The 24,905-nt window shown below is 46.3% G+C and overlaps 1 protein-coding gene across 4 annotated transcripts in view; it reads right to left on the reverse strand.

Moving 5' to 3' along the window:
* Positions 1 to 24,905, reverse strand: part of AP2B1 (adaptor related protein complex 2 subunit beta 1) — a 77,674-nt gene that overhangs the window by 5,634 nt on the left and 47,135 nt on the right. For 3 of the 4 annotated variants that reach the window (XM_030472221.1, XM_030472219.1, XM_030472220.1), the window contains exons 15-20: positions 19,495 to 19,536; positions 17,462 to 17,608; positions 16,048 to 16,193; positions 13,449 to 13,578; positions 4,933 to 5,017; positions 4,136 to 4,222 (exon numbers count right to left, since the gene is read on the reverse strand). In XM_030472221.1, the coding sequence (XP_030328081.1) occupies positions 4,136 to 4,222; positions 4,933 to 5,017; positions 13,449 to 13,578; positions 16,048 to 16,193; positions 17,462 to 17,608; positions 19,495 to 19,536 (637 nt within the window). The remainder of the gene's footprint in view (positions 1 to 4,135; positions 4,223 to 4,932; positions 5,018 to 13,448; positions 13,579 to 16,047; positions 16,194 to 17,461; positions 17,609 to 19,494; positions 19,537 to 24,905) is intronic. The other variant, XM_030472223.1, reaches the window with a different exon arrangement.

Here is a 24,905-nt window from a genome sequence, read left to right on the forward strand (position 1 = left end):
CAGAATTTAAAGAAAGAAAAACATGTAGTTAATCTGGTTTGTATATTTTAACTTAATGTAGCAGTCCCTAAAAAGTCAATCAAACTTAGCATGTGTAAACAAGGCAAAGCGAGCTCTAACGCATGCTCAGTCGCAGGGGAAACCTCAGTTGGCACAGTGACACCAACTGCACCCAGATTATTTGAGATATAACAGTCTAGGAATCTATTTTCATGCGCTAGATTCTTATATTTTCATTAAACCTCCCCAATTCAATTAACTTAGCACTGGATTCGTAAGAGATGACAATGTTGGGGTATAACCCTGACCTTGTGCTTCCATTAGAAGTTCTATTTCAGAACATGGTTTTCTCCATGGAACTATCACAACCTCTTCCTAAGAGGCAGACATATGGAAGAGCTCTAATGAATTCAAGATGTACAGTGCATCCTAAGTGCACCCTGACCCCACGATATACAACTCCAGAGAGACTTGCTCCTCCACAGCCATCCAGCTCCAGTCCTAAAGAACAGCCTCAGGCCAGTGCCAGCTCTCGCTGCTGGGAACCTGAGCCCCAAATCCCCCATCCAGAATTAAGCTCTCCTCTCTCACTGAGTCACTGGGAACTGTGGGAATACCTGCAAGGGTTCAGGATTTGCTTTTTGTTTGGAAACCAAAATGCTGGAGACTGGGATCAGTGTGGGAAGCTCTCACCATTGAGGGATACCTGCTCCTCATCCCACAACCTGGCATCTTGGGGTTCAGCCTGCAGCAGTCAAGATTTTCTGGTTGTTCTGTGCCCTCTTATGGGGTGAGCTGCCAGGGACTGGAGCTTTTTCTGCCATCCCCATTGCAAACCATCAAAGCTTGAGCCAATCCTATTTGGCTTGCCTTGTGGGCACAGGATGGATCTTTTACTTACAAAGGCCTGGGAGCACAGATTCACACATCTCCACTGCATCTCCACTCCTGGACTGTGTTTATCTCCTTTTTGCTTGAAGGAACAAAGGAAAGAATCTGGGGAAAAGCCTGCAGTTTACACAGGAGGTGCTGTAAGGTGACTGTTCCACAGTGACAGACAGCTCTGGGTGTACACAAAATGCAGAAGCTGCTTTTCTTGACAGCTAAAATCCCTGTTCCAAGCCCACTTCACTTTGGTTTAAAGAAAAGGGAATTCAGGTTTCGGTTTCTCCATTGAATAAATCAGCATCCCCTGTTTAGCTGCTCGGTAGGGCCTCCTGCGTGTCTACACATAACTTCTCCCATGGCACACAAACAGCACAGATGTGAGCACGCAGGAAAGTGAAGGCTCTTTACAGTTAGAAAAGCAGGCACTGAGGGTGCAGGGACCACACTTCTGCTCAGCCCTCTGCCCAGCAGCAGACACGTGTCGTTTGGCACTCTGCTCTGCCCATCCATCACTTGCTGCTGCCATGCAGCTCTATTGCAGTGGCTGGTAGAGCTGCGACCAGGACACATCAGCTGGGAGCAGAGGTATTTTCAGCTCCCAGCTTAATTCACAGCACTGAGCTGGAATCAGTTAGACTGAAGCATGAATGGTGTGCTGCGTCCTCGAGCCTCGACTCGCCACCAAGTGGGTGGGCTCACGCTAAGCATGAATTAGTTATCCCAGCGGATACGAGAGGAGGGATAACGATTCACACAGTGGCTGCACACCTCTGTGGAGCTGGCAGTGCTTGGAAGCTTTCAGCCTGTGCTGAAGGGCTGCAAAAACCCAGCGTCTCCCAAGGTTTAGTCAGGAGCCACTGAAATCTGCAGGCTTTGTTCTGCGCAGCTCTGCCACGGCAGCCCTTGTGTGTACCTTGTTTTGTGTGGTGATATGAGAGCTGCACGTGGTGGTATTTCATCAGTGAACAATAGAACTGCCATCAGCCCAAGCTGAGAGCTTTATTCTGGTTAAGCCTCTCCTACAAGAGAGTCTTTTGAAAATGAACCAGTCTTTCCTCCACAAAGATGAAAGATTTTATACCCAGAGTTACTATTCTTGGAAGAAAGGAGAGGTCTTAAGACTATTTTCACTGGATTTAAGCGATCAAGACCGTGAATCTTGAAAGACTATTGCCCTACTGCAGCACATGGCCAGACATGCACCCTTGCTCTGGTATAAACTTGTAGCAAGATGGATTCAACTGCCAACAGAGCTCATCCAGGTTATTTTTGCCTCTGCCCTGCTGTGCACCACCAGCCACTTGCCACACTGTGAGAAGTCACCATCACTGAGGATGCTGGAAGCCCAGCACTCCACGGGGTTTGGGGTGATCCCTTTTCAGGCAAGGCTTGATGCTCTTAGGTTGGTCCTTACTAGAGGAGGTTACTGCTTAGAAGAAATCAAGGTAAGCAGCAGACTGAGGCAGGGTTGCATTAGTAGTTAAAATACAAGGGACTAAGACAAAGCACACAAGACCTCCCTAGTTTTCCCTCCTGCAAGCTATTGGCTGCTCTGTTCTGAAGCCCAGGTGGCCAAGGAAGGAAATGGACATGTAGTTGCAAGAGGGAGGAGGTGTCGGCAGTGAAAACACAAACCCAAAAGCCTCAGCAGATGGAAGTGTTTGAAATCTGTTTATGAGACATGACCCACTTTCTCTCGTACATAAGCCAAAGAGGCTGGCAGGTCCTGCACACCCCCGAGCATCCCGAGTGATGGACTGTGCGCAGGAGAGGCACTGCATCCAGGGCTCTTGCTAAAGCACTGAGAGAAGCCTCTTCCCACCTGAGTCCTGGCAATGGCTGCGGATACCACTGCAGAGAAACCACCCGGCATTCCCGTGCTCTCCCTGCAAGCTAGTAACATGTTCTCCACTGAGCATCACCAATTCAGGCAGGCCTGGGCAAGCAGTCTGGTCTTGAACTGGCAAACCCTTCCTGAATGGTCTCAGAGGGAGAAGGGGGCTCAGGCCAGGCTGCAGGATCACAGTGCTCATCTTCCCAGCCATGCACACCCCTTCTCTCCCTCCTAACTACACCCTCCACTAGCCAGCACTGCAACAGCCCAGTGCCAGACACACTAGACGTTACCAACAATTCTGATTTGAGATCCAAAGAGCCCTGGACAGCACAGGTAGGGCACGACCAGGGCAGGAGGCACTACCAGCAGCAGCACTGCAGTGCAGGGGAGAAGCTATGCCAAGCTTGTCAGGAGAAGAGGGAGGAGTGGGGGAGGCGCAGAGGTTGTTCTCATTTGAAACCCCACAGTGAAATCAAGTCATAAGGTCCAACAGCTGCTATTTTTTCCCCCCTCGCAGGCTCCATCTTTTATATTCCAAAATAGTAATAATTACGAGCACAAAGAGACCCATAGTTTCTGTCTGCAATTGAAGCAAGAGGATATTTATCGTGTAATAGACAGGAGAGAATGAAAAGGTTACGGGGTTTGTAATCAACAGGGACACTTCTTTTCCCTCTGTGATACAGAGCAGCTTTTGGTAGAATCACTTGGCTCCTGCCCAGAACCTCTTGAACGGGAACAAAGCTGCTACACTGGCCCCATTCCACTTTTTTTACACTCCCTCATCCTTCAGCAGTAGTAAGGTCATACGTACAAGTAGGATGCTCAGAGGCAACAGCTAACCACAGAGCTGAATAGGACAGAGTATGATCAAAATGCATCAATACATCAGCTAACGACAGCAGACCAAAGCTCTTCTCACATGGCCTGTCCTCCATAGATGTCAAACCATCTTCTAGTCTTTCACAACAGAAAGAACAAAGCAGATGCTGAAAGGTGAAGTGACTGGCCCAGGATTATGCAGCAGGTTAAAGTCAGGGCTGGAACACACAGCAGCAGGATAGGATTGCTGAACAGCCCCAGCACCATATTCAGGTCTATTTAAAAGAGCAGCTTTGCAGGCAAGCAAAGTATGAAAGAGAAAACAAGAATACAAGGGTCCAGAATGAAAGGAAGAAAGAGACAGGTAAAATCTAAAACCTGGGATTTTAGGTATCTTTTTATAGGGACCCAACTAAAGTTTTTGCCTGAAACAAGCCCTAGGATGAAAGGCTGTTCTCTTCATAAGCCAAAGCTGTTCCGCTCAGAAGTGCAATACCCATCTATCCATTAGCCATAGCTATTAATAAGGTGATGCATAGTGACCACACATCAAAAGTGCTCTCAGCATGGCAGAATTAAGCTACTCACCAGCATTCAGGTGACAGTCTTTAATCTGGAACTGAAGCTCGTTTTCATTTGGAATATCTTTCCATGTTGCAAGGAAGACCTGGCGCTCTAGAAACAAGACAGACAATCAGCCCTCCTGGATCCTCACAGGACTGGAGCATTCATTAATTCACCATAGAATGTTACAAGGTAGACACACAAAAGAGGTTTTGGTCACATTTTGTCCTGCCATGGACAGGTCCAGCATTTGCTCCTATAACAACCTCAGTCTCACTGTAAAAGCGGCAAAGCTTGGATGGATTTTGAAACCCTCAAACCAGAGGCAGTCTTTACCATATGAACTGTTTACAAAGAAAGAAGAGGCAGGATTTGACTAGAAGAAAGGAGATGCAAGCATTTAGGATTACATTAGTGAAAGCTGCTTTTTCCCAGCCAATTCAAACAACAATTTAATATAGGTGATGAGGAATACATTAATTAAAGTGGTATGAGGGAAAATTCTAGACCCATTTAAGTGGATCAAAACCTCAACACCCCAAACCATAAAATCCCAAAACAAAACAAACACCCCCAAAATCAGCCTCAAAGAAAACAGATTCACCCCTTATTTGGCAGAGAGAATCAGAGCAGAGGAGCTGAGTTTCTGTAACTACTGGAGTTGCAGCACAACAGGGACAGGCTACCAAACCAGAGCAATTCAGGCTGCTGAGATGCACTAGCATGAAGGTCATGGCCAAGCACACATGAATCTCAGCCAGCTGGGTGCTGCAAGCACAGTCTGGCTGGAGGATGCTGACCACAGACCTAAAGGCACTCACCCATTTTGCCATCCTCTACGAAAAGCACGTTGAGAGGAATTAGGCAGCTGAAGTAAAAGACGTCAATGTTGTTTTTCACAGCCACCTGTTAGAGAAGGAAACAAGGGGTTAAAGTGGCTCCATCAGCTGGAAGTCCAAAGGGATCCCAAGCTTTCGAGCAGCCTCGTCGCCTGCCCATGCACCCTGGAGTGCTCGCTCCGAGCAGAGGCCAGATCTGAACGTTGAGATTACCTCAAGAGATGTTACTGAGCTTCTGGGTATTTTCAGACAAGGCTCAGTCTCACCATTCTGCTCACCCCATTTTCACTAAAAGCTGCTCAATCCTCTCCTGTGAGCATATCACTAGGCTGCTTCAGAGCCAATTGCACTGATGGAGTCACAGCCAGCATCCTTGCTCTTTTCTGCTCTTGTTCAGCCTCTCCCGCCCCTCGCTTCTTCCACCTCTGAGGTATGTTCATACCTCTTGGCTGCACACAGCTACAATCACGTCTGTCATATTGCACATGAGCTTCTCCACCACCCCTCTTTGCCACCTCACTCTTGCAATTCCCCAGCTCCAAACCACCATGTATGCTTTATTTTCACTCCCATTTCTTCATTTTTCACCTCCTTGATTAGTCCTGTCTCAGCCCAGACACTTTCCAGCGAGCCTGAAGTGGGTCCAATGCCTGCACCTTCCTTGCAGCCCCTCCCAAGTCTCCTGCCTTTACTTTAGTGAAAGCTATGTAGTGAATGCATGCTGGGTGTTGATTCCTGGAAGAAAGCCCTGCTACAGAGCAATCAGGGCAGGTAAAAAAAGATTACTTGACAGAAGACTTAATTCTCAGTGTCATTAAACTCCACCAGCCAGGGAGATTCACTGGAATGCCTTTTATCACACATGCTTGCCACATTATCCACTAATCTCTCCTAACACAGGGAGCAACCTTACATTCAATTTTCCCCAGGCTGAGAGCTGACGGTTCAGCAGGAGCAAACTGGAGGCCTGAGACAGTGCACTGTCATAATATAGCACAGAAAAAGGGAGCTCTGGGCTTTATTTCTATGCCTCTCACGCTCTCCTCACATCATCCCACATAGCCATAGCCTGTCATGGGAATAGAGTTCAGCAGCAGACACCTGCCATTGCTTGCAATGAGGGAAACTTTGCCTGTAAGAGAGACCTAGAATGGAAGTTGTGTGGGGAGTCCTGAATTTCAGGAGCTGTTTGAGCTCTTACTTCCTTTGAAAAATCCCAGAAGGAGTTCTCCAATTTGTCACCAGCTGAAACACAAACCAGACCATGCTAAATGCTGAGCCAAAGAAATAAATCTGCTGCTACAAAAGATGTATGCCAAGACAAACTCCAGTCACATTAATAATTACATATATTGGTGCCCTGCTAAGAAAATCTATTGTCTCATAGTAGCAGGTTTAGAAGGACATCCCCAAATGTCTGTAAAAACAGCTGCAGATAGACAAGGGAGGGGAATAAACCAGAGAATTCAAACACAAGTCAGCTTGTGATTAGACATGCATGCAAGCCAGAGGACAAGTGGTAGGAGATCAAGCTCCTGAACAAATTCTTATAGCACTTGGGAAGGCCCCAGAAGTGCAAAGAACAGCAGAAAGGCAGTTGTGATAGTCTGTGGGGCTTCTACTTTCAGCCCTCACTAAAGGTAGCAGCTTATATTTAATTCCCACAGTGCAAACCAGCTTAAGAAGGGATTAACTTAAAGCCCACTAAAACCATGTAAATGATGGAGCAACCTAGAAAAAAAGGGAAACTGTCCTCTGAAATAGGGAGCTGTAACGTGCTTTGATTGCTGGAGCCATACTTGCAAGTTGGAGTGTCCAGTGTTTGAGCTATAGGCACCAAAGCCAGAGGGGTAAAAGCAGATTTGGTGGATGGACTTCAGCGATTCACCTCTGCAAAATGTGATCAAACAGACAGGGTGAGCAGCCAAAAATGCACCTCTCAGTCTGGGAGGGGAGAGCTGGGGGAGACAGCAGTGTAGCCATTGCACAGCTATGCTTGGATGTAAGTCATGGAAATGAGCCAGAAGAGGGAAAATCTAGGCTAAACATCTGGGAGAACTCGGTGGTGAGAATTACTAAGCAGCACAAAATTCTCCTGAGGAAGAGAGGAGCTCCAGTACTTGGAGTATTTAAAATCAACCTTGACAATGCTCTCAATAAGAGGATCTGTAGAAAAACAACAAAGCATAGCAGGGACTACACTGCGTGACCTAAGTTCTTTTCCAACTCTGATTTAACGATTAATTGCCTTGCCTTAGAATTAGCTTTTGCAGCTAATTGTTGTTGCCGTACAACAGCAGTTTCTTACAAGAGGGGCTAGAAAGCAGTGCTTTCTCTCCAGTCACGGTTCTAGAGGCACACTCCAAATTAATATGCTAACCCTGTCCCTGCAGTTATAAGGATGCTATAAAAAGGTATCTGCTGACCTGCTTCTCAACTCTGCAGAAACATACTGAGTAAGCTGCTTTGGCTATACTCTGGAGAGCTACCCAATTAAGATGCTCTGAAACGCAATTTCTTCCCAGCAAAGCAAAGCAAGCCACATGCCAGCCTTCCTCCCAGACTGCACCATCACTGGGTTCACGAATGACATCACGTGTCACCTTGCAAGTATCTGTAACGATGCAGAAACCAGCTGTTACAAATAACATTTGCAAACAGGAAAGGAAAAGGCTACAGTCTCCTTAAACCTATAGCACTAGGACAAAACTAGTAAGCTTTTCATTCACCACCACATACTTCCCCTGAACAGCCAGGCATGCACTGTTAATTCTGTGGTCCCCAAGATAAAGCACTTGCAGACACCTGGATGGGCAAACTTGCACCAAGAGGAAGCTAAGAGGCCCTACCAGTTGGTAACAGTTTTCCAAGGTCATGCTTCAACCTCTGCACTGCCAATGCCATCTGACAGGCTCCAAAAGCAACTGCAGGCAGACAGCAGATCCACAGCAGCGCCTGTGAGAAACTGAGTAGCTAATAACAGTGACTTGCCAAAAAAATCCAGTGCTCCTCAGATGGGAACATCAGCCTGAAACAATCAATGACATTTCAAGTGATACCAGTAGCTGAGAAGTCTGTCCAGGTTTGACATGCCTGAAAGGAACCTCCACTTGCATTCAATAAATCCTCCAGTCCAGACTAACTTTGCGTGTGTCTCTGCAGCTTTAACCTGCTGACCTGGACATGAACTATTAAATCTTTAGCTTGACCTTCAGCTTCAGACATTTGAGAGTTGAAACAGAAGCATTTTCAATAAAAATAGCTTTCCATCTGTGAGCTTCCTGAAAGGAGGAAAAAAAATATTACTACCTTGTGAATTTAGTCACGCAGACTACAAAGCTGCTGAGGGATAAAAGTCAAAAGGTGCCAGATTTTCATGTGATGCTTCAGTGCTAAAGAGGTGTGAGCACCGGGTTCCCAATCACTTACAACTTGTTCATGATCTGCCTAGAGGAAGCAGCACCTCTAGAAATAATCCCTGGGACATATTTGCTCATCTTGCAGCATGAGCACCCTTCTGTTGTCCTTTCTTGCAGTGCAACCCTCTGATAGCCAACACATGGTATTTTGGGGTAGAGGTACCTCATAAGTTATTTTCTTCAATAGTGTGGGTTTCTGATGCTTTAAATCCCAGACTTGAGCATAAGAACTGACTTTCAAAGTCAAGTCTGAAAGCAACACAGATGCTTTCCATCAGCAGCAAGCACACAACATACCCACTTGGAATCCCATTAGCACCTACACTAAATTAAGGATTTACTTCAAGTTGGGTTTTGCTTTAGAGCCTGGTAACAGCCAAACTGTTAAGGAGAGAACAACTCTCCTCTGCAGAGTCTTTTTTACCTCTGCCAGCACGAAGTCATGGTTTATTCTGTGACAGTTTGCTGCTCTGACTGTCAGATACCCCCAGGGAGTGCTAGCTACTTCAGTTTGTTTGACAGGTAGAGTTCTCAGGATCCTACGGGCGCTTGACAGTCGCTGCTCTACCTACAGGCACAAATGTTGAGCCCGGGCAGTGGTGCTGTGCACAGACAGCGAGGGTGGGTGCTGAGCCTGTCATCTCCAGCCACGCTGCTTACGTCAATGGTCAGGGAACAGCGAGTTACTGGGAGGGTTATGCTCCCATGTGTGCCTGGCTGTACTTGAGGTTCAAAATGTACATTCTATCAAATGTGCTGTGCCATGTGGCAGGCCTACCCTTCACCAGCAAGCTAACAGCTTTCCGCAGCTGAGCTAGGAACTGGCCGCAGATGCCAAGCTGTGATCCAAGTCCTTCATTCAGGGTGCTCCCAGGAGGGCTCTCTGCTGGAATAAGACCCTCACAAGTACAGACTGTCAAAAAGCAACCTAGGCAACAAACCCAAGAAAGCACCTTCCACAACCAGCTACCCAAGGCTGCTCTGTGGTGGTTAGTCCAGTCATTCTGACTCAGCTCACACACACAGGCAGACAGCGTGCCATTTATTAAGTAGGCTCTGAAGGGAGAACATCTGCTGGCTGGACTTGCTGCTCACGCCTATTCTCAGCCTTGCTTTTATGGAGACATGACTGTGTGGAATCTGTTTCCAAGTACTGAAAGCTCTGTACTTGTGACCTGAGGTACATTAACACTTCTGATGAATGAAAGCTCCAGTGGTTCCGCATTGCAAGTGAGACACTGAAGAGTGGAGGAGCGCAGGTGATGAGCTCCTCCTCAGCAGAACTGAGCATGGAAGAGGAAGTACGATATTGCATTAGCAAGACTTTTCTTTTCTCAATGAAGAAGCTGCACCTTCATCTGCCTTTATAGAAAGGTTTTGCCAAACTCACTGGAAGAAACAAGTGTTCACACTGCTAGCAGCAAGGGAGGGGTCTGTCTTTCCAAGTGTCAATTTGGAGGAAGAAATGCAGCTGGCAGATCCTTCCCTTTCAATACTCACCAGATCATTTTACAGGCATTTTGGAAAACTGAAGCTATGCTTCTTTCAGTTGCATGCTCAGTAGCTGCAACAAACAGCCCTGGCAGTTGACAGCAGGTAATGCTGGGGAATGTGACATACTGATTGTCAATTCTGAATGTGGATCCCAAGAGAATGGCAATGCTCCAGGCTCAGACTCGCTACTGCTCCGGGAGTCCCTGAGGCTTGTTTTCAACTGTATTGTCTCCTGCAAGTGGTTACCACCTCACAGAATTGATTATCGTATTTGTGTCATGACAGACCAGGCCTGAGCTCTGAAGCTCCCACAGCAGGCTGCGTCCTCCCCTGTTTCCAGGGTTAAGGGAGCAATTCTTGTGTACCCAAGTGAACAAATCGGGTATTCTGATTTCCCAGCCCTTGAAAGACCATTTATTAGGAGCAGTGGTTCTCTTTAGCACAGAAAGGTTCTCATCCCAGGCATTTTCTTATTCCAAATTTGACTTGAAGTATCCAGGAGTTCACGTTCCTCACCAATGCGAATCCCCACTTCAGAACCCATTTTCCTCTTTGAGAGCTCAAGGTCTCACACACATGGTGGCAAAGATACCTCACCCACCCCATCTGCTTCACTAGGTACAACCCTGACAGCCTACATGTCATCAGAGATGACACTGCTTTGATTGTCAAAAGGCAACTACAGGACCCTGTACAACTAACAGTCATCTCCTTGGCTATCAAACACAAAGCTCAATGCAGCCTCCTGTACACGCTGGGCAAGAGCTTGTTACCACTTACAAGCATTGTGCTCTACAGAGACAGCTCTGGGCAGGGGAACCACAGCATGTACAAGTGCCAAGTAGCCTCCAAAAGGCTGACAAGGCACTGCAAGAGTGACCCCCAGCAGAAGTTAGCAGCGCACAAATAACTAACTCAGATTTTCTTTGGCAACAGGCGCACTCCAAAGGCATCCAACAGCAGCTTTTGAATCTTCAAGAGGCAAAAAATGATGAACCAGAAAGCAGAGGCTCGAGTCCATTCAGCCCCCTACAGTGCTCTATCCAGTCTAACTTTACCCTCTGAATAAATCACTGCTTGACTAGGGGTTGAAGCTGAGTCAACAGGTCGAGAAAATTACCATCTCTACTTTAGGATGGGAGGGAGCAGGCTGGTATTCAGCATCACAAGATGCAAGGTGAATGGCAAACAGAAGACTTCAGTTATATTTTACCCAAGCAAGCCTCTGAAAACACTTCAGCCTTCCTCATCTTCTTAAAAATGGCTTTTTGTTAACTTGTCAAATGTTTCAGTCTCTTCCCATGATTACAAATGTTAAGATTAAACTAGCTGTATTGGGCAAAAGATTAGAAATGGTAATAAAAATAACTTGAACAAGACTTAAATTCATTACTTTTGAAATAGTTGCCTAAGGATGTACAACTAGTCTTTGAAGTTTCTAATTTACATGACAAAAGTTGAAATCTATCAGTTTAGTTACTTCAGGACTTATTTTTCTTGTTACTAGAACAAAAAAAACCCCCACCAGAACAGATGAACATAAGGTCCTGAGGTTCAAACCAGCCCTGCACCTACTTCAATGTTCCGCAGCTCAGAAAAAACACATTAAGCAAATTCAACTTGATGAGTGTTTTGGTTCTTCAATGAATACGGGAACATTTGTATTCTCTACTCCTGTATCATGCTATAAATTGTTCCCTAAGTAGGTCATCAAAACGATTTCTGAATGTTTTAAGATAGATAATTCCTACGTGAACTCACAAAACAAAACCAGAGCCTTGGCTGTCAGGGCAATGACAGATCTCCATCAAACCCACTGCTGTCAAAAAAGTAAGGGGAGTGCTCTTTTTAACTTGGCATCTGCTATCATGATTCAACTCTTTGCAGAGAAATATACTATTACTCCATATGGCAGCTTCCCCAATTGTAAAAGGGCAGCCAACTTCTATGGCAATGAGAGAGCTAGCAAATTTGCAACTAAGTCTGGCACTAATGAATGCTCTGCTGTCTCAATATAAGGTAGCTGGAGGTTTCCTCATATGTTTTCTCTTTGCTTTGTTCTAGCAGAAGATGCTGCAAGAAACAAACTGTGTTCTGATTCCTTTGGAGGTTGAATAACCCAAATACTTCACTTCCCTCCTGATCAAAGGAAGCAGCAACTTGAGAGTGCCTCGATGAGAGTCACCAGTGTTATGGTGGATCACGACTGTCACCTCCTAGAGCCTTCCAGACTTCCTTCAGAGCAGGAGGTAGTTTTTATCACATCTGACCCAAATGCAATGGTACAAACTCATCCTCATGACCTGGATACAGAGGGAATCCAGCTTTTCCACAGGCTGGAAGGGCCCTCTGTGGAAGACAAGCACATGTAATTCATTCACTGTCCGCATGCTCCATCGCATGACTGAGCTCAGAGCCTGAGTGTAGGACTGCTCGTTTGAGCGCCAGAGAAGCTATTTCGAGCTGTTTGCCCAAAGACTCATCAATAAGTCATAAGCCCCAGAATGGAAGTCAAAAGAAGGGAAAAAACAGTTGCTCAAGCAGAATAAATAGTAACTTCATTGCATTCTCTCAATCTAAAAAGAGAATGAGCTACTTCAAAATATTCCCCTCTATGGGCTGCTACACTACAGGAACCCAACCTAGTTCCATCTCCTGGAGACAAGTGAGACATGCTACAGTGCAAATTAACCACATCTTTGGAATACTGGGAAAATCATCCTGGAGGACCCAGCTACACAGAGAAGAGGCAGGAGTCCCTCAATGAGGTCCACTCCACAGTGGCTGCACATGGGAGGGAGAACTGTTGGCCTGATAAGTACTTCAAGACCAACGCCCTTGAGGCACATCAGGACTGCTGGAGACAATCTCTGGTCCAAACCAGAGAGGAACATCTCCCTGGATCTGTTGTGAGTTTATCAGATTGGCAGCCCAGTCTGATAAAAACCCTCTTCTAGGGAATGCTGTCCCTGACATGCAGCAACAGCCTCATTAATGAAACATTAGCTGCTCACGTCATTTCTCCTCTGCCTTTCCTGGAACATCTTGTTTGCCTTGGATTAAGCTATCTGGGGCAGGGATGTGCCAATTTCTTTGTAAAGCACCCTCAAGTTAAGAGCACTAAAGAAATATTAATCACTCAGCAGTTGCCATCTTTCCTGCAATTCCTTTAATTGCCTCAATTCTTGGTGACAGCTCTTGCTGCCTGCTCCGCCACAGGCATGCTCTTTCTCTGTTCAGACCAGTTCATAAGCCCAACCAAACCTTGTGCTTGGTTTACGGAAGAGTGTTACTGGAGCAGACAAAGACTTTAATCTACACAGATGGAAGCAGTGGGTTTGAGGTGTTTGAAAAGTCACAAAATTCAAGAAGTTTCTGCTTAAGTAAGTCCTTCTGGGAGAGACGAGGAAAAAGGAACAGGATGACGTTTTGGCCAGACTCATGGCCCAAATCCATGAGGTCTGCCTGGTTAACCCTGCACACATGGTATTTCGTTACTAGAGTCTTACCACATTGTGTTGAGCCCAACAAGCTGGGCTGAGCACCTGCTGCTCTCCTCACCGTCCAAAATGAGACAAACCTTACCTGGAGGTTGTTCAGAGGCTCCATTTTCATGACTGGTCCCAAAGTGTTGAGGGGAAGGGAGACATCAATACTTTGGTTTGGCATCAGAGGTGTGTGAATGGCCAGTGGGGTGCTTGGGATGACCCCGAAGCTGGGCAAGAGAAAAACAGAAGCAATGAGAGCAGCACTGCATTGCCCAACACCTATTCCCCTTTTGCCAAGCACAAGCTGGCTCACCTTCCCATTACTCCTGAGCTGCCCCTGCTGTTACTCAAAGGAAGGAACACAGCTCAAAACAGCACTCAAAGTAGGACAAAGCACAGGAAAGTCAATCAGGTCAGCCTCACTGCAACATGCACCATCCTGCCCAGGGGATCAGCATCTGGGAACTCTTCCATTACCCACACCATACTGGTCTATGTGCTGAGCAGCAGCCTGCCCAGCAAGGAGCAGCCCCTGGCCTCAAACTCAGGCCTCTTGGCTTCCTCTTACAGAGCTGCAGAGCACTGAAAAGAGAGTATATCACACATGCTGCATGGCTGTTGTATCTTTGGGAGCTCTGGAAGAAGGAACTGGAGCCAACACAGAACAAATAGATAGCCAAGGAGGAGTACGTGGTTTGTAGCAGAGCACTGCAGAACAAATGAATCAACGCAGCCAGCTGTCTGGTCCTGAATGACAGCGTCTGGCTCTGTTGCTGGGTTTGAGGCTCCTTCAGCAGGGGTTGTATACCACCATAGCAAAGCAAATGGCTACTTGCCCCTTCAGTCCAAGAGGCATTTAACTCCACAGGCATCTCTACTTAGTGTGGAGAAGAGGGAAAGCAGCTAACATTTACCATAACACCTCTGCACTATGTACTGGCTTCTTTTCAAGACCAGATGCAACTGCAGATTCATAACATAGTTTGTCCACTCATAATTGTGTTTCTCTTCAGCAGAATTCACATTATCTCAGAAGTGATATTTACAGGAACAAACACATACAGGTGTGTACTTTTATGCACTAAGAAACTAAGGCTGCCTCTGCACAGAGTCTGCTGCATGTGCACCGGGTTTGTCTTTCAGAAACCAGGAGATGCCCATTCTTTGTTCTCTTCAGTTTTCAGCCCTAGGGAGCTGAAATAAGAAGATTCTCAGCAAGGGCCTAGCCACATGGTTTGCCTTCTGCAGCCATTTCACCTTGGGGAACATAAGCCCTCGTGTTTTCCCTAAGACTCAGAGGGAAAACAAAGCTGTATTTTGCTACTAAGTGGCTGGATATTACAGCACACTAAAGCTTTAGCTTTCTTTTTTTTTAATGCTTTATCCCAAGACTGCAGTGAATGTGATTAGTAGCAGCAGGAGAGGGGGAAAAGCAATAGAAACCTCCCAATCACAAACCTTAATATTTAGACCTAAACTACCAGCCCACTGCAGCTCTTTCCAATGCACCAGCCACAGTGGAAAGCTGTGGCAGGAGAACAGTGTTTGTAGAAGAATAAACAGTAGTAGGTTGTACACGGAACGTGTGCTGAGATGCTGCAAAAGGAGAAACTGCTGGTTTACTGTACAGTATTTAAACTTCTTGCATCCTTGAGAAGTACCATGGAGGTGTGGCTAGAACACGGCTTGATGGATGGGGGAAAAAATCACAAGCAAAACATCTTTTTTTCAGGCCAATTTGCATGAAATATTTGCACAGAGCAGCTTAGCAGAAACTCTCCAGAAAATACAGCAGTCCAGGGAGAACATTTACTAAGACTTAGTTAGCATAATGACTTTTGTAAGTAAATCTTCTTGGTCCCAAGAAATCCCAAATTTGCAAGGCTAACAGTGATATTAAAGAGATGGTTTCAGTGGATCTGCAGTATAGAGAACCCTTTCCCAGTGAAAGGATATTAAGAAATATGGGGAACATTTCCATCACAAGATATTCTTTAGAGTCTTGATAAGAAGCAGCCTGGTCCTTGCTCAAGATAACATACAGCAAACCACACGATAAGCTCTCTGACTGGGAAAGCTTATTTGTGTGTACAGCACCATGGCTGTACTGCCATGTCATATCTTTTGGCTGAGATGGGTTTCTGAGAACAATCTGTATGCTTCAAACACTCAAGTGGCTGCTCCTTCTGACAAAATTGTTTTGCTGCCAATTAGAGGGAAAACATGTGCCATAGGCTCTTAACTTGCAACTTCTTCACTGACAAATAGCTTTATTAATGAGACCTGTTCTTCCAGACAGTCAGGAGGTAGAGGCAATACAGACTGACACTTGTGTGGTTCAAATGCTTGCCTGTTTATGCTCTTGCTTTCCTCAGGGCTCTCACTGGCTATAAAACCACTAAGCTGCCTAACAACTCATGAGGCTGCTTTAAAACTCTGCAGAGATTAAATGGGGCAGATGCTGTTTCAGAGCTAGGAGAACAACGGGACCGTCTGCTGCCCATTGTCTCACAGATTTATCAGTCTGTATTTCCAGCCATTTCACACAACTGGGGTGTGATGGAGAGTTCAGGCTACATCATAGAGCTGTTTCCCTAACTGCATTATATACCTCCCTGTATCTATCCACGTAGATGTAGACTCCTTTCATAGGAGCATGCAATCTTTTTAACAGAGGAAGTGGATTGATTTCTTACCTGTTCTTATTGAACTGAATGGCAAAGTCGGTCATGTGCTGCAAAGCCTTGTTGGTAAAGTTCATCTCCATGTAGATGTGTCCCTGCCTGTGACTGAATGTGCCCGAGATCTCCAATCCTTTAGCCTTCACTGCAGGCAACCAAACCTTGAATACAAGAGATGTCATTCAGCATGAGAAGTCTGGCCTGAAGATAACAAACAAGTACAGTTTTCCAAACAACAGAGAAGTCCTGAGTTTGGAAATTCAGCTACATTGGCACATTAAGCCCACAAACGCTAAAGAAACACTACAGGGAAGATACAACATGAGGTGTTGAAAGGATCAAGCTCACCAATGAGTAATAAGCTTGCTGCTCCTAATCTGTATTTGTTCACAGTACTCACATTAAGAATTCAAATATACTATAGCATTAGTGTGCACAAGAAACAGGGAAAGCTTGTGTCCATCACACTAATGCGAGACTTACCAAGGCTGCTGATGGACAGGCATCTCCAAGGACATGTTGAGCTATTAGAGGCAGGACAACACTAAAGTTTGAACCAAGTAAAATCACAGGGCTGATACTACTAGCTGCCTGGATTCTGAACTCTCAAATCATCTTTGTGGGAAAAACCCAGACCTAAATTTGGGTGGTGCAAGATGAAGTACTTCTTAGCTCAAAATTACTGGATTCTTTTGTACTTGGTCTTACATATGGTGTACTATTTGCAAGCAGCTAACAACCAAAAGCTTTGAGTATGCTCTGCAGTACCTTGACATCCCAGATTTCATAGGATGACTTACGTTTACTCATCCGTTGAGTGTTTAATCAGAGTGCTGAGTTTTGTTTATTCCCTTTCAGGCATGAAAGGCTGAACCTGAGCTCCCCCACAGCCTGTTACCAGAACCACGTTCTGTATCTCACAAGCCCTCCAGACTAAGCACACTTCAGTCTCTGCATCTGTGATCTGTCACTAACAGAGCATTTCTGTGCATTACGCTGCAGTGTGCTCATCAATCATGTGATTTTACCTTCACTGTCACACTGGATTCCTCCAGATAAACATATCTTCTATGAAAGCTGTAGCAAATTGCATCCCGCCCTCAGTTTCCTGGGGAAGCTTGCTAAGAAGCAGGTCTCCAGGAAAGCTGCTCACACAAAATTGAGATTCTTGTGTCTTACAAGGGCTGTTCTTTGGAGTAATATTGTTACAGACAAAATGAGTGAACTGCTAAAGAAACGGAAGTCTGTAACTAACAACTAACATGGTCTCCAACAGTTACTCTGCTGGGCATCCCTAATGGGATTGAGTTGAATTTCGTGCCTCGATAGCACCAGAGACCCACAATAAAGGGGACAAGTGAGTAACCTCCGACTTCTTGTAGCCCAAGGTAAGGCAATATACTAAGGATGATTCTTTTTCCTTACGTACAGACTTTGGAGCCACATATCCTCCAGGAGCCATGCCTATACCAGAGGAGAGCTCGAAGAGATCATTGAGTCCACTGCTCACCACCGCCGGGGTGGGTGAAGGGGCAAAGGTGGCTGGCACAGAGGAGGGAATGTAGGTCTGCCCCACCTGGAGGAGGTAGAAAGAACAAGCACTGATTAACATCACATATGAAGAGCACTACTTATTAAATAAAGCACGAACTCAGGCAATAGACTAAATATTTTAAAGCCGTTTGCAGCTTCCCTGCTGAATTATCAATAGTGCTAAATAATGCATTTGAATCCCAAAGCTCCTGGCAACTAATCCCTACACTCAGCTATCGCCTCAACCATGCAATAGCTTTCACATCATTTCTTATAGCTCCAGTTATCTATTCCCACTGTAGAGGAACCTTTCTTCTCCATCTCTCCTCCTCATAAAACCAGTATGCTTTGTGGATCTACCCTACATAAACCCAGGGGAAAGAAAAATATGCTTCAAATCTTCCCCCCACTCTGACAGTCTTCAGGAATCTGCATGATTTTGCATATCCAGAGATAGCAAGGGAGTCATGACCGTTTTGTGTACTCCCACCCGAAGCCAGAGCTCTGCATGCTCAGCACTATGGTCCGAAATGTTCATTACATGAAGCAGAACTAGTTGTCTCTGCCACAGGACAACCTTTCTGCAAGAAGGGCAATCCTTCCCTCTCAGGACTTTAATGAGGGCACCAAACCTGGAGTATTAAGCTTTAGGTGCCCAGCTCCAGATGGGACAGTCACACTCTAGTTAGACTCCCAAGTTCTCCTTTACTATGAGTAGGAAGAATTATGTGCTTGAGAACAGGATTCACCAGTCAGCAGCCCAGAAACAGGCAGAAGAGCTAAGGCAGGCAGTAGGAAATACTGATGGCAGGTCTGAAGTCTCACTGCTGTTCTGTTGCTCAGGAACCCACCTGAGATGTGGTGGTTAATCAACCCTTTGGACAGGGAGGACTGGTGCTTTTACACAACTGCTTGGAGGATTTATGACGGCCCAGGAAGGCAGAGTCCTGGCTTTGTAGGTACAATCTCTATAGAGTAAGTATCTCCCACATCCTGGTCTGTACGGCCTGGGGGCTACCAGTACACTGTACCACCAGCTCTCCTCTGCCCTGCTGCTGAGGTTAGAAAGGAATGCAGGAGTCACAGGAAAAGAAGGAGAGAGAATGACTGCAGCCAGAACAAGGGTCTCTGAAAAGCCCCCATTCCAGAACTGAGTATGCTTTCCTCACTGAATTACTGCCTACACAGTCCTGGGAAGAGGGACTGGAGACTGCTTTCGGCTGTGGGTTGGAGACACACTCCCTCCTGCTCACTGCATCTCCAAGTCACCTTGCATCCTTTTCCCATGCTTTCCTGGAAGAAGCTGGTATGCATTTGAAGTCGAGGGTGCTTTGCAAGCAGGCTGAAAGCCTCCCATGTCCTGGCAGGCGCTCTAGGCACTAGGACACTCACAAAGCACAGGCACAGAGAAGGAGGCTGGTGACCGGCAGAGTTCAGCACTGACCACGTGCAGGAGGAAAGCTCGGAGCACCTCATCCTGATGTTCAGGAAAAACCTTATGTGGCATTTGGGAGGAGGAAAGCGCTGAGTTCAGACAAGCCCATGGTGACGCTGGGTTAGGGTGACAACAGAACAGGCTTTGTGAGTAGAGAGGTAAGCACCTTGGCCTTTCAGCTCCCAAAGCAGCTGCACAAGGACTGGGGTACTGCCAGTGGTAACGCTGGTGCTCGACCCAAAAGCTCTGAGAAAGAAGAGCTAAACAGATAGAGTCAGCAGCTCCGGCCCTGGCTGCTCTTAGGAAAGCCCAGGTGACATCTGGACTCAAAGCAACATAGGTGGAGACCTGTGTGTTTCAGTTGCATTTGTCCATTTTCAAACATCTTGAGAGATTTAAAGCATCTTCCAGCACATAACGGGTGAGGTCGTATTTAAACACCCTGAGCTTTGAGCAGCTTTTGAAATTGGGGAAAAAAATGGAATGGCACTTACTGCCGGGCTTCCTCCAATGCCCCCGCCAAGGTCACTGCCAAGCTGAAAGAGAGAAGGAGAAAGAGGAGAGAAAGACCGAGTTCATTTAAGCCAAGTGTCAGCTGGCCAGAGCAGAGCGGGGCTGCCCGCACTGCTCCCTCGCTTGCCGCGCACAGGACAGACAGAAACGCACTGAAAGCACAGGGAACAGAGGGCCTTTTGTGCTGTTGTGTGAGCAGAGCTATTTGGAGAACTAGCCCCACACACCTACAGCGGACAGGAGCGTTTTGCAGGTTAATAAGAACAAAAGCTCATCCCTTCTTGCGCCCTGTCATCTGCACCAAAATCTCTGCCCAATTCTTTGCGCTTCATGCATCAGCGCTTTCCCTTCACCCCACCACGCTGCCTGCCAGCAGCCCTGAGCAGCTCCACAAAACCCAGTGGGGTAACTGTGAAATGGAATAAAAATAAAAGCTGACAGGAAGCTCACTTCCTGAAAGCTTTAGTTTTCTAGGGAACAGCTATGAACGACAGGAAAACACAATGCATCTTGGCTATGTTCCTCTGACATGCGGCTCTATTCAATAAGGAGGAAGAAAGAGAACGGGCTATTACAACAGCTCAGATAGGTGGGCTTTTCTTCCCTTTGAAGATGCTCCCCTCCCTTAGACAGGAATAAGCCAGTTTCATGATCTAATGGGCCACTCAAATAGTAAAGAGACCTTACAGTGCACTAGAATGTTTCAGTAATGATCTCTGCCAAGCTACACAGCTACAGCTTGAAGCGACTGAAATAGCCACTGTGTACCACCCGCGCAACCCTCCATAAACACTAAATCCTCTCTGGAGCCCTTCTGCCAAACCATCCTGCAGCCCACCTAGAAGCTGTCCTGCCATGAACTCCCTTTACAAAGCATCCAGACCAGTGATAAAGCCCATTTTTCAAACATCCATACCATTCTACACACTTCAGAGAATTCAGTGATCAGGACAGACTCCAAAGCTGGCTACAAGGGCTGTTTGCAAGTACATCACTCCTGTGAATATTTATAAAGCACTTGACAGATGACTGATAGCCAGGAGGAAACAAGCACAGATCTGCAGTGGTTATTCACTATAGACATCTCCAAGCATATGTGTGTCCTAGGCTTTTGTTTTCGGAAGACCATGGTAGCTTTTTCCCTAGTGCAGGGTTTTTTTGGTCACATTCAGACATGGATCATGCCCCAGCAATGTGCATGGAGGATGAAGCAAGTGCAGGGGTGAGGTAGAAGCCAGCCCCCATGGGGAAAAGGCTGGACTGGCAGACCAGAACAACACAGCTTGCCTCGTAGATGGCTTTGCTCTTCCATTTGATTAGGGTTTGCAGAGTCTGTCTGCTTTAAAAAGCATTTGACAAACTGGGTCAACAAAGGCTCTAGATATAGTGTTCAAATATACGCTGATATGTTAAGGTATTGAAAAAAAGATACACCATATAGCTAAAGCAGAAGCTTCCAGGTAAGTCTGTGCTTAAAGCCAAAAAGGCTCCAATCTTTTCTCTCTGCACAAAAGACTTGGAATCTCAACGGTGTTCTGGCCCCCAATAGCCGGTTCCCCAGGAGATGTCATGGCAAACGTACTTTATGCTGGTCAAGAGATACTGTAAAGCTTCATACTTCTCTCCCTTAGAGCACATAAAAAGGATAAAATGCCTTGAGAACAGCAGTGAACTGCAAGACAGTGACTTACAGATGATATCTACCCTTCAACAATACTAAAATCTGACAAATCCATGTGCTGTTCTGGATCTTCTATGCCCTGGCACCTCTCCTTCCTCTGGTCCCCACAGGAGCCACCCAATGCAGCATTAACTACCATGAGTAGGTGTCAGAGAAGTACAAATCACACACGATTTGCCTTTTGTTAAGAAGCCTTAAGAGCTTTTTTATCCTGTGCGAAGCTCAGTTTATCCCTACTTGAGGTCATGGCAGAAAGTAATAGGACATCCTTCATCTTCTGCAACAGCCACCTCTTCATAGAGCAACCCATCCTCTTGCTGCCCATGGCAGTGCACTGTGCAACTCCAGCTTACTGAAGAGATAACAGATAAACTGAGCAATTCCAAAGTCAAAAGAAAGACCAGCCACGGACTAAAGGAAGCCAGCCAGAGGATGCAAATCCAATTAATACTAAGCTTATAAAATAGCACTTATTATACTGTCAGGTCTCCCCCTCTGAAACAGCCTGGCAGAGCAGAGTCTTGTGCCACAGCCTGCTCTTTAAGCCAAGCCATGTTTTAGATTAATATATCAAATCATTTACATCTTGTTACTGGCTCACTGAGGAGTAATAAATGCAACTATTACACCTCATCCGTATTCACAGTCTTGCATGCAGATGAACTTTATACTGACAGGCAGCGAAGTCCAGAGGCAAAAGGAAAAAGGTAAAGAATCCAGTTCATTTCCAGATATTATTGTACGCATGGAGGATTTCTGGTACTGTTGTCTGAAGCAGGAGGAAGACTGGTTTATCAAGCAGCAAGCATTTTACAAAGGGTATTATGGAAATGACTGAATAACTCTGCATAATGAAGCCAGATGTTAACTATTGTACCATTTCCTACTACACTCATCATAAGAAGCTGCAGGCTAGGAATCCAACCTCGAAGAAACCCGTACACTGGTTTCTGCATGCATTCACTGTGAGGAATAACATACTGGGGTTCCTCAAGCTATCAGCAAGTCTTCCATTTTCCCTAACTGTCAGGCCTTGGGGGGGAAAAGCAGAATTTGGATTTATTGCCTGTCTTGAGCCAAGATTCCAGCTCTCAACCCCTACAAGGCAGAGAAAAAAAACCTCACTGGCTCATAGAGTTTACTATGAGCCTCCTTATATTTCTAGATTGCACCCAAACCCTCTGCTTTGTGGTAGAAAGGATATCTTTCCAACGCCAGGAAGCTCTGATCTGCTCCCCCTGAAGCCCTGCTTTACTCACAGGAGGGGTCTGCACACACACAGCAGGCTGCCACTCTTTTGGCTCCTATGCTTGGGACTAAGTGCTGCAGATGTGCTACAAAGCTGCAGAGCAAGCTCCAAGGAGCTGGCAGCTTCACCAGGTCCCTACAGCCAGAGCTGGCTCTGCCTACATAGTGAAAAGAGAAGTGACAACATATATACTTCAACAGAAATTAAAGGGGAGAAAGTTAGTAAACAACTAATCAGTTCCACATCAGATCTGGGGTGCACAACCCATTGCAGCAGCACAGAAATCCCTTTCTCTGTTTTTCTTGCCTGTCACCCTCCTACAGCACCAATGCTTTCCCCATTCAGAAACTACAGGTCTGTTTTACCCAATCCTCCTGCAGGGTGCCCAAGACTTAACTTTATTCCAAATTCAAAACGATAGAAGAGACGGTAACAGCAATGTGTGTGATTAAGAGGGAAGGAGGAAGGCAGAGGGAACAGGAACCAATTACCCACAGACAATCCTCTCCCATCTGGAGTGACAGGCAGAGTGCAGAAGGAAAGAAGCAGATATTAGTCAGGCGTGAAGTGCTGCTGAACCAATTCCCCAGGGCTGGCAGCTCTAAGTTAACCATTTCCATTCATCTCAGGGGTGGGCAGCCACTCCTCTCAGGAGGGCAACATGGACCTGCCTTACATGAGAGCAGGCAACAGCCCCATGAAGGAGAGGACCAGGCTAGGGGCACTATGAGCCCTCCTCAGGCTTGCTGTGAAGGTGGGGTGAATGAGAGCTCCCACTTGATGGCCAAAGGGAACTTGTAGCACTGCAGAGCCCTGATCCTGAGCCCAAAGTTATCAGGCTTGCCCCTTGCTGAAGAGCACAAAGCCTCTGTCCAGGGTGAAGAGCTGACAGCTTCAGGAGATGAGCAGGGGATGAACAGGGAGCCTTGGCCACCAAATGCACAAAGTTCTTGAAAGAGGAATTCTCTTTATTCCCTCCAAACCCATCCTGCCATAACAGCACTCAAGCAGCCATATGGGTTTAAAGAAGAAGCTATGCTCAACCTTGCATCGGTAAAACCTCTTCCCAAACTGCACTGGTATCTTTACTTTATATTAGTTGGCTTGGACGGTGTTGCAGCTGCTCTGCAGTTGGAGAGCATTTGCCCTGTAATTCCAGCTCTGTGTAAGCAGTTACGCTGACTTATGAAGTGCAGCAGTGCTGGAGTTACTGCATTAGCAGGGTTTATTTGCATCTTAACAGCAGCTCGTAATGAAGTGACTCTGCCGAAGTGTTCATGTGATCTGGAGGGGTTACAATCACTTCTGCAACATGACGTGAGGCATTTGGAGCTCCAAAAAATAACCAGGAAGGTGGAGTCAGGGACAGAAGCTGCAACAACCACTGCTCAGCCACTACTTTGCCTTGTGTCCATCGCATCGCCAGGGCTTTCAGAGCAGCTATGCATTTCATAGAGCCATAATTCATGGGTTAACGGGGGACAGATGCTGCCTCCTCCCTTCCTCACACCCCAAACCAAGAGGTAAGCATGTCGAGGAGCATGCCCTCAGTAACACAGCAGCCAGGCATTTACCTAACAACAATCAGGCGATGGGGCTGAAGGAAATGCTGAGAGCAGGGTTGCTAGCAAGCCACTTGAGCTGGGCTAATCCTGTTAGACACATCTGAACTGCAGGACAGATCATGCATGATCTGCATCTGCTGACCTCCTGATGGGCTGTAGATACCTCACTGCAGACTGCCCCGTGGCTCACACAGAGGCATTTTCAGTACCTCGTTTGCTGCCTATTTTACGTGTCTGTTTTCATAGCACCAAACCAGGCTACTGTCCAAACCAAGGTGAGCTGTGACAAAGGAGGTGGAGGACAGGTTATGCTGCCAATACCATAGCCACTAGTTTCAGTAGCACTTAACTACTAATGCTTTACCTTGCTGAATGATTTCCATCAGCAAACAAAACTAAGTAGTAACATTTTCATTTCTAAAGTGTAAAAAAGCAGCTCTGCAAAGCTCTGGCAGTCCTAGTACTGTTACAGCAACAAAAGCCTGAAATCAGACATGAATGGGTGACCCACCAGAAGAGCTCCTTTTCCATATCAGCATTGCTCCAGCAATGGACACATGCCCTTTGTCAGAAATCCTAACAGATGTCCTTTGTAGATCATCAAACCAGAACAGCCCAGATGAAAGGAGATGCTCAGCGCCTTGTCGGAGGCTGGAGAAGCGCCCTGGGGAAGCATCACATCCACTACGTAAATGGATGCTGGGGCTGACCTAGTACAGACACTTTCACCCTGTAGTTCCAGGAAAAGGTAAAGGAAGTAACTTTCCTAAGATTATAAACAGCAAGTCATTTGCAGAGCCAGGAGAGGAAGTTGGCACTTTTGGGCTTCAACAACTATGTGAACTTCACTACTCTGAGTGTATGAAATAACTTAGTAGAAGTTTTTCTTTTATACAA

The sequence above is a fragment of the Strigops habroptila genome (genome assembly GCF_004027225.2).
Source record: "Strigops habroptila isolate Jane chromosome 13 unlocalized genomic scaffold, bStrHab1.2.pri S16, whole genome shotgun sequence".
Taxonomy (NCBI): domain Eukaryota; kingdom Metazoa; phylum Chordata; class Aves; order Psittaciformes; family Psittacidae; genus Strigops; species Strigops habroptila.